At 47.1% G+C, this 12722-nt stretch overlaps 1 protein-coding gene across 3 annotated transcripts in view; it reads left to right on the forward strand.

Moving 5' to 3' along the window:
- The window catches only part of DGAT2 (diacylglycerol O-acyltransferase 2), a 37450-nt gene that overhangs the window by 18558 nt on the left and 6170 nt on the right, over nucleotides 1-12722 (forward strand). For all 3 annotated transcript variants that reach the window (XM_039539683.1, XM_039539699.1, XM_039539692.1), the window contains one exon: nucleotides 11554-11758. In XM_039539683.1, the coding sequence (XP_039395617.1) occupies nucleotides 11554-11758 (205 nt within the window). The remainder of the gene's footprint in view (nucleotides 1-11553; nucleotides 11759-12722) is intronic.

Consider the following 12722-nt stretch of genomic DNA (forward strand, 5'->3'; position numbering starts at 1 on the left):
GCAGGAATGCTGGTATGGTGCCAGCTACTCAGGCTGCAGTACTGCAGCATGTGTAGTTCTCATCCTGGGCTCTCGAGTCCTCTTGTGTATCCAAATGATTCCCCATCTATTGTCTTTGGTACATAGCTCTGTCTCTGTCCTCTGGTCTTCATTCCCTCCAGCAGGACGCATGCTTGGTCTAGGCATGCTATCCATCCCTGTCAGACTGAACACTCCTGCTGGTATGATAAGGGTATAAGGCAGCTGAGCTTTCCCATAGGTGGGATCCCATTTCAATGGCAATGCTGGGGCCACCACCCCTATAGAGAGCTGGGGACAAAGTCCTGGTTATCTAGCACTGTGCAGCATCACATACCTAATGACCATGGCTGTCCCATGTAAGGAAACAAACAGGGGCACTCAGGTACCTTGGCTGCCAAGTGGCCCTGGTACATTTAGGGTATGGCTACACCTACGGTTTGCAGCGCTGGTAGTTTGCAGCGCTGGTCATCCAGCTGTGTAGGAGCAGCGCTGGTGTGTGGCCACACTCACAGCTACCAGCGCTGGTGTGTGGCCACATTTGCAGCATTAGCAGCGCTGCTGGGAGTGATGCATTATGGGCAGCTATCCCAGCATTCAAGTGGCCACAACGTGCTTTTCAAAAGAGGGGGGTGGAGTGGGGTCTAGTGTGACAGGGAGCAGGGGGGGGGGGAGAGAGTGGATTTTTGGAGCCAACACTGTGTGTTTAGCTTCCTGACTTGAAAAATCAGAACATGTTTCCAACCCCTTAGTCTTAACTCTTAATTGCAAACAGCCTGCAGCCAACACGACTCCCCGCTGTTTCATTCCCTCCCTGCCTGCAATCTCATGTGATTGTTTACAGCCAGGTACAGATGATCACAGCAAACAGGAGTTCTGTTCGCTTTTTAGATAAGCGGCAACTGCAACGGCAATGGAGCTCGTTCACAACAAAACAAAGAGGCTGCATAACAAAACAGAGTAATTTATAAAAGCATTCTGGGATACACCTTATACCCTGGAGGCCAATCACAGTGCTGGTGTGTGGCCACACTTGATGACCAGCGCTGCAGCACCAGCGCTGGAATCCTTATTCCCCATGCTGAGTGAGGTGTACGGCCAGCGCTGCAGCCAGGGAGTTGCAGCGCTGGAAGTGCCCTGCAGGTGTGGCCACTTACTAATTGCAGCGCAGGTGGAGGCTTTCCAGCGCTGCAAATCGCCAGTGTAGCCATACCCTCTGAAGCATGTTTGAAAAATGCCTGTTACATGACTGGGTAAGGCCTTCTGTAGCTTTTCCTCCCCACCCCCAGGCAGGGTGGGGCTATCAAACAGCCAACAACACAACTAGCCCTTTCTCTCCAGAGATTGGAAGCCATGTGTACCTTTTAAGCAAGAACCGTATTCCTGGTACTTTGGCCTTGTCTGTGTTAGGAGCTTGGCTATCATTTTCCACTGCTGCTGGGTTAGCTCCACTGGTGATAGCAAGTGTCCTTCCCTCCATGCTATGGATTTCCCACTTCCCAAAAGAGCTGTGTTCTCTGCACAACCCCCAGAATGTTAATCACATAGACCTGCTCTGAGCACGGCTGGAAGACAGGCCTTAAAACAGCAGAGCCCAGGAGTAAAGCTGAAGCTCTGAGCACTGCTGGAAAAGCTTTCCCAAGGCTAATGCAGACATTGCCCCTAGCTACTAACACTGAGAGGCAGGAGCATACCATGGTGTTGTAAACCGCTAATATTGTAGTGGGCCTGATTAACTTGAGTGGGTAAGAACACCCCTGTTCTCTCCTGGATCTACTGCCTAGACAGTGTCTGCTTTCCCATCATAGAGCAGATAGGCTGGTATTGGCAATAGTGATGAGCCAGCATGGGCAGAGTTAAGGTGCGAACTACCATGTCCTAAAAACCTGCTTAGGACAGGCAGGGATTGTTCAATGTTTAAAATCAGCCAGATGTGTGCTTGGGTGTGATCTGAGACCAGTACTCTGCAGAAGTGTGTATCAATGATTCTAATTAGAACCTGGGTTAACTGGCACAGCCATCAGCTGTGGGGGAGTTCAGCAAACGCTAGTTTTAGGTTGGAAGGCTTTATATCAACGTAAGATATATGTATTAGAGCTGCTGGATGCTGATTGGGGGGTGGGGATTACCTTGGGTATGGAGGGACTGAGACCACTTCCTCAAAGTATTGAGCAGCTAAACATGCCATGAATGGCAGGACTCAGATGTGTTATGGCGTTCACTTTGTCATACGCATGGCTCCAGTGTAATCCATACTCTCCAGTGTGCATGTGGGTGATACCAGACCAGCTACTGCCTCCTTCTAAAATGCTTGCAGGAGCCAGCTCTGGCTCCCTAATCACATTCTCTGAAATCAGATCAAAATTTGCTCAGTTTGTCTAGGTCCCACTGCTGCCACTGAAATACTTCACTGGGCTGCCTGTCACCACGTGACTGAACAGTAGTGACAGCCAAGCTCGCTCTACTGATCTGGACAGGAGGCTGCATTTAAAAGGCAGAAATGACCACGTGAGATGGCATTTATACCTGTAGGGAGAGGCATGCGACCAGGGAGAGAGGCGTAACAAGGTGCCAGCGACTAGGCTGGCACATAAGGGATGTAGGCTTGGGAAGCATCAGGAACTAGGACAGTGTTTGATCCCATGGCTGCTTGGGAGTAGGAGGAAGTACAGATATCCTACTGGAAGGTGCTCAAATCCTACAGTATTAAAAACCTGTTAGCAAGGGTGCTAATGGCTTTAAAACCAGCTACTCAGGCTGGTGACTCCCTAAACTGACCCCTGGCTTGTGAACCGCTTTAGCTAGTTCAGAGGAGGGATGTTGGGGGGGCAAATACACCATGAGCAAGTGCTGTTCACATTTTTTTCAGCCCTTGCACAGCCACATACTGGGTAAAGTGCACAAGGGAGATAGGAAGGGTCCAAGAATCCCTTGTGCTGCCTAATTAAGGGAAATCACACTGTGTGATGCAGAACTTTGCCCTGTATGAATCTTTCCCATGATCATTGAGCAACAGTGTAATCTTCACCATCTGCCTCCAGCTGACAATCCGTGTTTAATTCTCCTACTGGGTCTCTGCTGCTCTGATCTACCCAACCCACCAACATGTTAGTTTTGTAACAGTGAAAGGTGCCGTAGTACTAAACACTTATATTTAAAAGCAAACCTGCTTAAAGTGCATAACCATGTAAAGTGTTTGCATCCTGGGTGGGGGGGAGCACTTACTGCCCATCCCACCACCATCACACTCCTATCTCTGCCATAAGCAAATTGCTATGAATGAAGTATTCCTAAGCTGGGTATCTGGCACTAGAAACAAGGTATAAAATGGAGGCTGTGTGATCTAGTGGCTCAGGTACAGGAGTGAGGCCAGAGATCTCAGCTTTACACCCAGCTTTGTCATGGCCCTGCTCTGTGACCTTCACTGTCACTTCAGCTCCATGCTTCTGTTTTTGGCCTCTTTACATATCCCGTCTCTCTAAGTTCTAAGTTCCTTAAGGATGGGGTTCCTCCTACTTGCTGCTATGCATGTACAACACCTAGCACAATGGCGTCTCTAGCTGCTACTGTAATCCAAATAACTGTTAAATCCAAAATATTTAAAATGCGTGAACAGTGCTTGAAGAGCCCACTCAGTTGAGTGCAAATGTGCAGGAGCACGCTACAGGAGAACCTGGCTAACTCCAATAATGGGGCGGGGGTGGGGGGGAGGAATGGTAAAACCTTTTGTGAATTAGCAAGGAAGCCAGTCAGTCATGTTGTAGTTGGGTTTTGGCCATCCCTGTAGCCAAGTTTGCTATGCTGCTGAGTGGAATACTCACGGCTGTGGGCTGTTGCATCTCTTGGGTAGCACTTACGAAGTCTTAGGCATAAGAGACCAAACTCTAGTACCGTAAGTCTCTGAGAAGTGAGGCTTGGTCACTAGGCTGTCTGTGCTGCAAGATGCACATAGTGGAGGTTGTACTGTATTTCGAAACTGCAAAGGCTTGGGAAGCAGAGGAAGCTAGACGTGAATCCTGTGTCCTTTCTCTCTTTCTGTTAAAGATCATGCCGGATACAAAACTGACCTGCTGCCAAAGTTGTAGGGAATATATTTAGTGAGGTTAGCATGTAAGGGAACAGAATAACATCAGTTAGTGGGGCAGAAATAAGCTTAGGAAGCTGTTGGCTTAGGAAGGCTTATGTCTGCTACGACTTAATGACTGGTCCTGGAAGCAGGAGTTCTTCAAGCTTAGCAGTGTTGGTAAACTGTAGGCCCAGGACAATTTCTGGAGTTCTGCAGCCTGGGGTGTCTCAGTCAAGAGAAGATCTATACGAGGCCTAATGTTTGATAATGTCCATCTGGGCCAGGTGCTGTGACTAATAGTTATCTGTTTCTGTTAGTCTAGTGGTTCTAGATAGCACCAGACTGCCTTGTTGTATTCTAGAGTCCACTTACCCCAAGGGTGCTCTGCTAATCCTTGCTTGCTTATCTAGTTATGATCATTACAATCTGATTATTGCATAACTTTGTCTTGTGTCATAAAGTAAAGGTCTTCATTTATGGGGAATTTTCCTGAGTGAAATCAGCATTGGTGCACATCAACACTTACAATGTTTTTCTCTCTCTCTAAACCAGTGGCTCTCAACCTTTCCAGAGTACTGTACCCCTTTCAGGAGTCTGATTTGTCTTATGTACCCCAAGTTTCACCTCACTTAAAAACTACTTGTTTACAAAATCAGACACGCATACAAAAGCGTCATAGCACACTATTACTGAAAAATTGCTTACCATATAATTATAAAAATATCATGACCCCCCCTCAGGTTTGAAACCCTGATCTACTATATAGGAAAGTATAAATAAAGTCATAGTCTGTATGAAATTTTAGTTTTTCCTGACTTTGCTAGAGCTTTCATGTAGTCTGTTGTAAAACAAGGCAAATATCTAGATGAGTTGACATATCCTCTGGAAGACCTCTAGGTACCCCCTGTCTGAGAACCACTGCAGTGCTTGTGAATGTGAACCAGTGTTTGTGCACATGAACCCTATAGTGCTCAGCTTTATGAAGTGCCTGCTTGGTCAGAAGAGATGCACATTCAAAACTCTGAATGTGTATCATTTAATGCTGGCTACTTAAGCTTTTGCTGAAGCCATTCAGGAGCAAAGAGTGTAGCTGCAAACAGCCTCTGCTTAATGCTATTATTTCAAACAAGCACCTGACAATTAGCTTGCTAGCAAAGTCAAATGTGGCTGCAGGCAGCCTTGCACCATTCATGCCAAATGAGGCTTGTAAGAGCTTTTCCAGCTTGCTCCCAAATCTCGTTGATCTGGCTGGCCTAGTTGGCATACAGAAGAGTATTTTCCTTCCTTCTAAGCTGGTCTGCTGCAGCAAAATTGAAGCAGAGGCTCTTGCATCCTGCACTAGACATCACAGATCTTCTTTAATCCTTAATTTCAATAACATCCAGCCCCTCTACTGAGATGGAATAGATGGGTGTTTCTGCCAAAATGGTAGCGAGACCTTGGGTCTTAGCACTCCCACCTCCCAGACTCCAGCCTCTGGAGATATGAGGGGCATTCCTGGCACCAGTGAGGCAGGGAGATGCCCAGCTGGTATTACTTGCTCCAGTCACCTTGAACCCAAGTGATGTCCGTAGCTAACGTGCAGCACTGAGAGCTCTCAGACAGCTTTTACTCTGTGCTGATGGGCTGTTTGCACCAGCCTCTGCCTCAGTCCTCGCACGGCCTGCATCGTTCTCCCTGCCCCCACCAACCCCTTGCTCGCTCTCTGCTTGTTCTAACCTTCCACCCCCTTACCCAATGCCTCCTGCTGGTCCAGCATAAAGAGGAATAAATACGAATAGGAACTAGCCCTGTGCTCAGTCACCCCTGCCCCCCAGCTTCCTTTCCTTCACTCCTGGGACGTGTCTCCATGTGGTGCTGGAGGTGTCAATTCCAGCTCAAGCAGAGCTTGAGGGGTAAGACAGAATGTCTGTCTGATCTAGTGGGCTTAATAGTAGTGTATGGGGGTGGGAGAGGCTAGCTGGCCCACGCCTGGATCTGGCTGACATGCTAGGTGCATACCAGAGGCAGCTGGCCCATCACACCATTGCAACCGCCACTCAAAGGGTAGACGAACCCTTGGTCTACAAATACATTTGAACAGTCAATGCTTTGGAGCGAGCCCTGTTTCTTCCTAGGTCTGGATGGTGTTCAACCCCTTGGCCCCTAGGCTGCTCAGGCTCTCTACTTGGACTGTGTCCGGTTACTTTGGCTACTTCCCCTTCTGTTTGTGCATGATCTGTTGTGGTGTCAGACTCAACAGCTTCCTGTGCACCCAGGAGTCACGTTCACAGCTGCTTTATTAGCTGTGGGAGGAAAGTCCAACCTCAGGGCACTGGGCCGAAGGTCGTAGCTTCCGTCTGGGGGTAACCCTTTTAAAATACCACTCGTTAGTAACCGCTGAACAGCGTGAGGCAAGGGGAAGTGTGGATTTCGTGCTGCTGAACTTTGCATTAGGGCACCTTTCACCTAGTGAGGGCTGTAAAATAAGCAGAGGACGGCGGTTACACAGGGAGTGGAGAGTGAGGTGTTGAAGGGGGGCACCAGGGAAGCTTTAAGGTCTCCATACTAAAGTAGTACGTGTACCGGGGAAAACAAAACCGTGTGCAGTTATGGACTATTCTCCCTCTTAATCAGCTGGCTTAATCACCTATAGGATCTTGTGGGAAATGCCGCGCTCAGACCAGTGGTCCATCTAGTCTCCTTTAAAGCCACTGTTGGTGGCAGGACTGGAAGGTGCAAGAAATTCCTCCTGGGTAACTTGTGCCGAGGAAAAGTTTTTCTAGCCTCTGCCAGGTACAGGTTTGGCTGAAGCCCTGACACAAGAGCACTTATCATTCTTCCAAAGCTCTTGTTCTTTTAATTATTATAATTCTGGATTTTCTCCCTCTGCCTGAGTTCTTCTCTAGAAACGCCCTTGATTGGCTCGAAATGCCACATCACTCTGGGGTACGGCTTTTAAGAGAGTCAAGGGTCTGCTCAGTGATACAACTCACTAACCTGGCACCTACCCCCTCAGCAGCTGCCACAGAAATAACTGGCTGGCCTGCCCCATCCTTCTGGGATGCTTTGCAGAGGAAGGGCAGTGGGCTGTGTTAAATTGAGGAGGAGAGAAGGGGAGGATGTAGTTTTCTGACAAGGTTGTCTCATGTGCCAGACATCCACCGGGCTGGATGGGGCAGAATGCACAGGCCTACCGGCACAAGCTTGGATCGAGCGAGCTTGGGTATCGCTAGAACTGTAGATGCAGCGGCTTGAGCAGCTCTCCAAGTATGCACCCAGAGTACTGGTGGGACTGTACTCCAGTGGCTACCCCGTCCCACCACAGCTCTGCCGCTATTCTTAGCGAGCTAGCTCCATCCAAGCTAGCTCAGGCCTGTCCACAGGTGGGACAATCCCACCTCATGACAGTGTGGACATACCCGTGGGATTTCTGTAGCCCATTCACAGTGCTCTGAGAAAGGGGGTGGGGGAAGTAACTGATCACTCCTCATTGCTGCTTCAGCCTCCAGAAGGCTGGCAGGGTTGCAAAAGGGCCTCCTGTCTGGTGGAAGCCCTGACAGGTTAGAGTCCAATGACAAACAGACCGCACTGTAGAGTGCGCTTTTCAGAGCCCCGAAGGGTGTGAACTCCCTCCTAAAGTGACCTCTTGGGATAAACAGAAGCACGTGGGATTCAGGGTGACAAAATACAGCTGCTGAGATGAGCCGGCTCTCTTCCCCCTCTCACTGTGGTCACTGAGGCATATGAAGGGGCAGGCTCTGCATATGCATTATTAGGATGCAGAAAGGTAACCCAGACCTTGCAGCATCTTTAAGTCTCTGAGCTGTACCCAGAGCAGCCTTACTCCTGATAGGTATGGCCCCATCCCTTCACAGCTGGGGAAACTGAGATCAAATAACTTGCCCCAAGTCATACAGAAAGTTAGGCGCGCAGAGCTGGCAATGGAATCTGAGTCCTGCTTCCCTGTGCTCATCTATTGTCTAGACTACTCCAGCAGTGGGAACGCTGTGCTTAGTTGTTTGTACTGCTAGTCTGCCAGCAAAGGGACAATCGGCTTCAGCCTTCACCCAAGTCAGTGTGTTAAAAGCTCCTTCATTCACCTTTTAACTGCAGAGTGTCTAAGGCTCTGCAGCTATTAATAAATGTACTACATGTAATTTGTAGACCCTGAGGCTGGTTAAACCAAACTGCAAGTGTACTGTGGCCACCTTCCTTGCCCAGGCCTACTAGTCATACTTGCTACCTGTCTCCCTCCCCCAGTACTAGGGCAAGAGAAATCGGGTACTGCTATTTTAGCCATAACTGAATGTTCAGTCTCTCTCCACCCATTCCCCTCCATTTAGTTAACTTCTTTTCAGGAGTAGCAGGTTTTCCATCTCTTGGTCTGGCCCCATGACTCTTTCTTGCATCCCAAAGCCATAAAGATGTGGAATGTCCTTCCTGCTATGTCCAGGTACTGGAACAAAGCACTCCAGTGCCAATTAATGATGCACAGCAGTTTGTTCGGTAATGGAGTTAAATGCAAGAAGATTGCATCCGTTTCTTTCTCTGCTGATGAGACATGAAACAGTTGAGCTTTAAAAACACATGGTGCCTGAGTCTCTCCGATTGTGAGTGCTAGAATATAAGCAGCTCTTTAGGGCAGGGATTGTCTTGCTCTAGGTTTGCACAGCACCAGGCACCATGGGATCCTGGTCTGTGATTGAGGATCTTGAGTATTAGTGCAGTACAAACCATACATAATTGAGCTCTTCAGAGAGCTCGTCTAGAGATTGTCATTCTGGGGGCTCATAATCAGACCTTTGGGGATTCTTCCTCCAGAGAAGGAAAAGAGTTACTTTGTCATCTTGCCGGCTTTTGTTTTCATGAGATTAAAAAGAGGGGAAACCCTGAAAAAATATTGCCCTAATTTATAAAGCAATAAGTTTGAATCTTGGCATGGGGATGGCACTTAGCAAAACAGGGTCCCCTCCTGCTCAAGAACTGTGGCTGCTACCATAATGTAATAAATCTCTGAGCATCTTTATAATGCTGCTGGGATATTAGTCCCACAGAATTTATAACAGTGTATCAGAGGGGTAGCCACGTTAGTCTGGATCTGTAAAAAGCAAAGAGTCCTGTGGCACCTTAAAGACTAACAGATGTATTGGAGCATGAGCTTTCGTGGGTGAAATGTCTGACGAAGTCGATATTCACCCACGAAAGCTCATGCTCCAAGACTTCTGTGAGTCTTTAAGGTGCCACAGGACTCTTTGCTGCTGTTAGTGTGTCCCTGGGGAAGATGATGATCCATACATTTAACATGCTGAAGTATCATTCATGTGCTTTTTTTTTTTTTTTCAGAACAAATATGTTGTTGTGTGGTAGATTTGTTTTTGAGAGTACCGTCCTCTGTTTGATTCAAACTCCTGGGCACTTGATCAATTGCAATGTATTAGGTACTTTTTGGTGATCTGGAATCTTGGCAATTCAGGACAACGTGACTTGACTTCTATTGCCTAGAAATCTCTTTGCTTAAAATGTGTTGTGATGGTGCAAACCTACTTTCACCAGATATTTGAAAAGCTTCTGCATTCTTTCAAATACAACTGTTTGCATGTGCATACAAACACTACGGTATTCGATTTATTACAACACATGAGGCCCACAGAGATGCCTTTCGGTGCTTTGTAGTTTAATCGAGCCATGTTGTCATATCACCAATAAACTTCTTGGTGTAAATCAGCTATGGTGCAACATTATCACTTTTTTTTTGGAAAGTTTCTCTGCTCTTTCAAATACAACTTATTATATATTCATACCAAGGGCCATATTCTGCCTTTGGATCTGTGAGAGATTTGTAAGCTCTTTGGAGCAGGGACTGTCTTGTTATGTGTTTGTACAGCACCTAGCACAATGGTATCCTGGCTCATGACTGGGGCTCCTGGGTGCTACCACAGTACCCATACATGAGTGCAGCTCCCACTGAAGTTAACTCATTAAACTGACTTCAATGCAAGATGCATGTAGATATCGGAGGCCAAAATTTAGACTGCGGTGTGTTGTACCATATACTACACCAGAGCAGCTAAAGTTTCTGCCTTTTTGGAACCTGGCAGAATCTGTACAATCTTATTCTAAATGCACCATCTGAAACAAAGCCAGTCTCTCTGCTCCTGCAGCCACCAAGGAATTCTAGTCAGTGATCCCTGTTCTGCCTTGTGAAAGACCAGTTGATAGCTTGTATAAGGTTTCCAGGCTTTAATGGCAGAGAAGGTCACTCACAGATGCAAAACCATGCAGTACTCCTATGCTGTGATTACAGGGTCAGTGAACTGCATGACAATTACTTGATTTCCTTTCTCAGTCAGATGGCTTTTCATGGGGGTGTTTTGTGTGCTAAATGGTAGCACGTTCATTGAGTACACGAAACCAGTTTGCAACTGGCATGGCTTCAGGCAGGCCGTGGATTTTTCTCTGCATTTTGTTTGCTATGTGTGGCTGAGAACTAAGACGCGCTGATGAAATTTGAATTTGTCCAGGAGGGATTGATTCTGTGCCAATCTTTCTTCTCCCTATTTTCAAATGGCCAGAAAACTCTCTCAACCTTGAATCAAGAAGGCTTGTCACTTGGATTCCTGTACAGTTCCTCCAGGAACTGAACAGTGCCAGCCACTGGTTATGAAAGTCTCGTGCACCCACTCTTGGCGTTTTAGAAGAGTTGGGAAAAGATGGGATCACTTAGGAAAGTAAAGATCTCACTAACATGGGAAGAAAAAATTACAGAAACTGTCCGCTACCAATCAAGTGCAAACTATGTTGAGGCTGCTTATTTGGGAAGGTGAATAAATGTGAACTGCTCTAGAAGCGCAAAGCAGCAGATGTGGGTTTCAGGGAGTCAGAGCCTGCATTCGGGTATTCAGCAAATTTAATTTTGCTAGCAGCTACAGGAATTGAATACAGGAAATGGTTTTCCCCAGTTCCTGTGCAATAGTTCAAACTAAAGGGCTTTGTGGCATGAAGTACAGCCTCTGCTTCCAGGACTGCAAAGAATAGGATTTCAGGACATGAGGGATGGCAGGAGGAGCATTGAAGGGAAATGGTTTTTGCTGAAACACAATCATTCCCTTAAACGTGGCAAAGTGAGCATGTGGTCCCATGATAGGGAACACACATTCATACAATATTTGCCCCTTAAGTGTAGGGAGCCAAAAGGATTTTCTTGTTGAATCTCTCGTTTCCACCATCTTGCATGAATTCAAGATGGCATGTCCTGGATTACCTTGGTGGTTGGTGATGGGAGGTAAATTTCTGGGCTGGGATCAGAAGATCAGCATTGGTGAATTGGGCACTGATGCTTTGCGGATTTCAACATTTTAGTGTCAAACTTATTTTTCAAAACCTCCTTTTCTCTTGGCCTTAAGTTGTCTCATGCAAGAGAATTTCTGCATGTAATTTCGCTGGCATTTTAAACAATTGTGTTAACGTTGCGTTCCTCTCTTTCTCAGCTGGTAAAAACCCACAATCTGCTGACCAACAGGAATTACATTTTTGGCTACCACCCACATGGAATTATGGGCTTGGGTGCCTTCTGCAACTTCAGCACAGAAGCCACTGGTGTTGGCCAGAAGTTTCCTGGGATCAGACCGTACCTTGCGACACTAGCTGGGAACTTTAGAATGCCTATTTTGAGGGATTACTTAATGTCTGGCGGTAAGAGCAAAAGATCCCACTCCTTTGTCTCTTCCTCTCCCCACCTAGCCACTCTCCAGATTCTGTCTTTCTTCCTCCCCACCCCCTCGGTCTCTATTGCAGCATCCAAAGCTTGAAGCTGAAAAAGCAATTTATTTCCAGAATCTCCTTCCTCAGCTTGTTCTCGGCTTGCCTGCTGGAGCGGCTGAGACTGGTTTATTTTAATAGACAGACAAAGGTGCGCTGAAGCCCATATTTTGCCATAGCTCTAAGAAACACTGCAGGTGAGCAATCTAGCAGTGGCACCAGTGGATTTGGGCTAAAGGATACAATAAGATCTATTGAGCATTTGGAGGTGGTGAGAAAAAACAGGCCAAATTTATGTCTAGCAAACGTAAATGTTCTCTTTAGTGCTTGATTATTTTAGTACTGTGGTTAACTTTGCTTCTCAATCCATTTACAGGAATTACCAAAAAGGCTATAGAAAATTGGTAGTTGTGCCTTTAAGGGGGAAACGTGGACTATTAACTCCAATGGCCAGGAAAAGAATGTTAGGGTAGGTCTGTACTACAAAAGCGACATTGGCGCTGCTGCGCTCCTGTAGTGCTTTGAAGAGGGCTCTCCCATAGTAGCTGCTCCTCCTCTGCGAGAGGCTGTAGCTATGTTGGCTGGAGAAACTCTCCTGCCACCATAGCGCTGTCTCCGGAGGGGGCTACAGGCAGTATCCTCACTTTGCTCAGGGGTGTGGATTTTTCACACCTCTGAGCAACGTGCTTGTACTGAAATGTGTGTAGTGTAGACTTGGCCTTAGGAAGTATTGTTAGCTCTGGAATGACTCAGACATGCTCTGTGTGGCAGTAGGCGGTGGTGAGGTTACACTTAGGGCTTGACTACGTGAACATTTAGTTTGTGGCAAGCTGGAGGTGTGTGAATCTAGCCTAGCCTGCCATGGACTGTCCATGTGCAATGCGGTGATTTGCATTAA

The sequence above is a fragment of the Mauremys reevesii genome, linkage group 1 (assembly GCF_016161935.1).
Source record: "Mauremys reevesii isolate NIE-2019 linkage group 1, ASM1616193v1, whole genome shotgun sequence".
Classification (NCBI taxonomy): domain Eukaryota; kingdom Metazoa; phylum Chordata; order Testudines; family Geoemydidae; genus Mauremys; species Mauremys reevesii.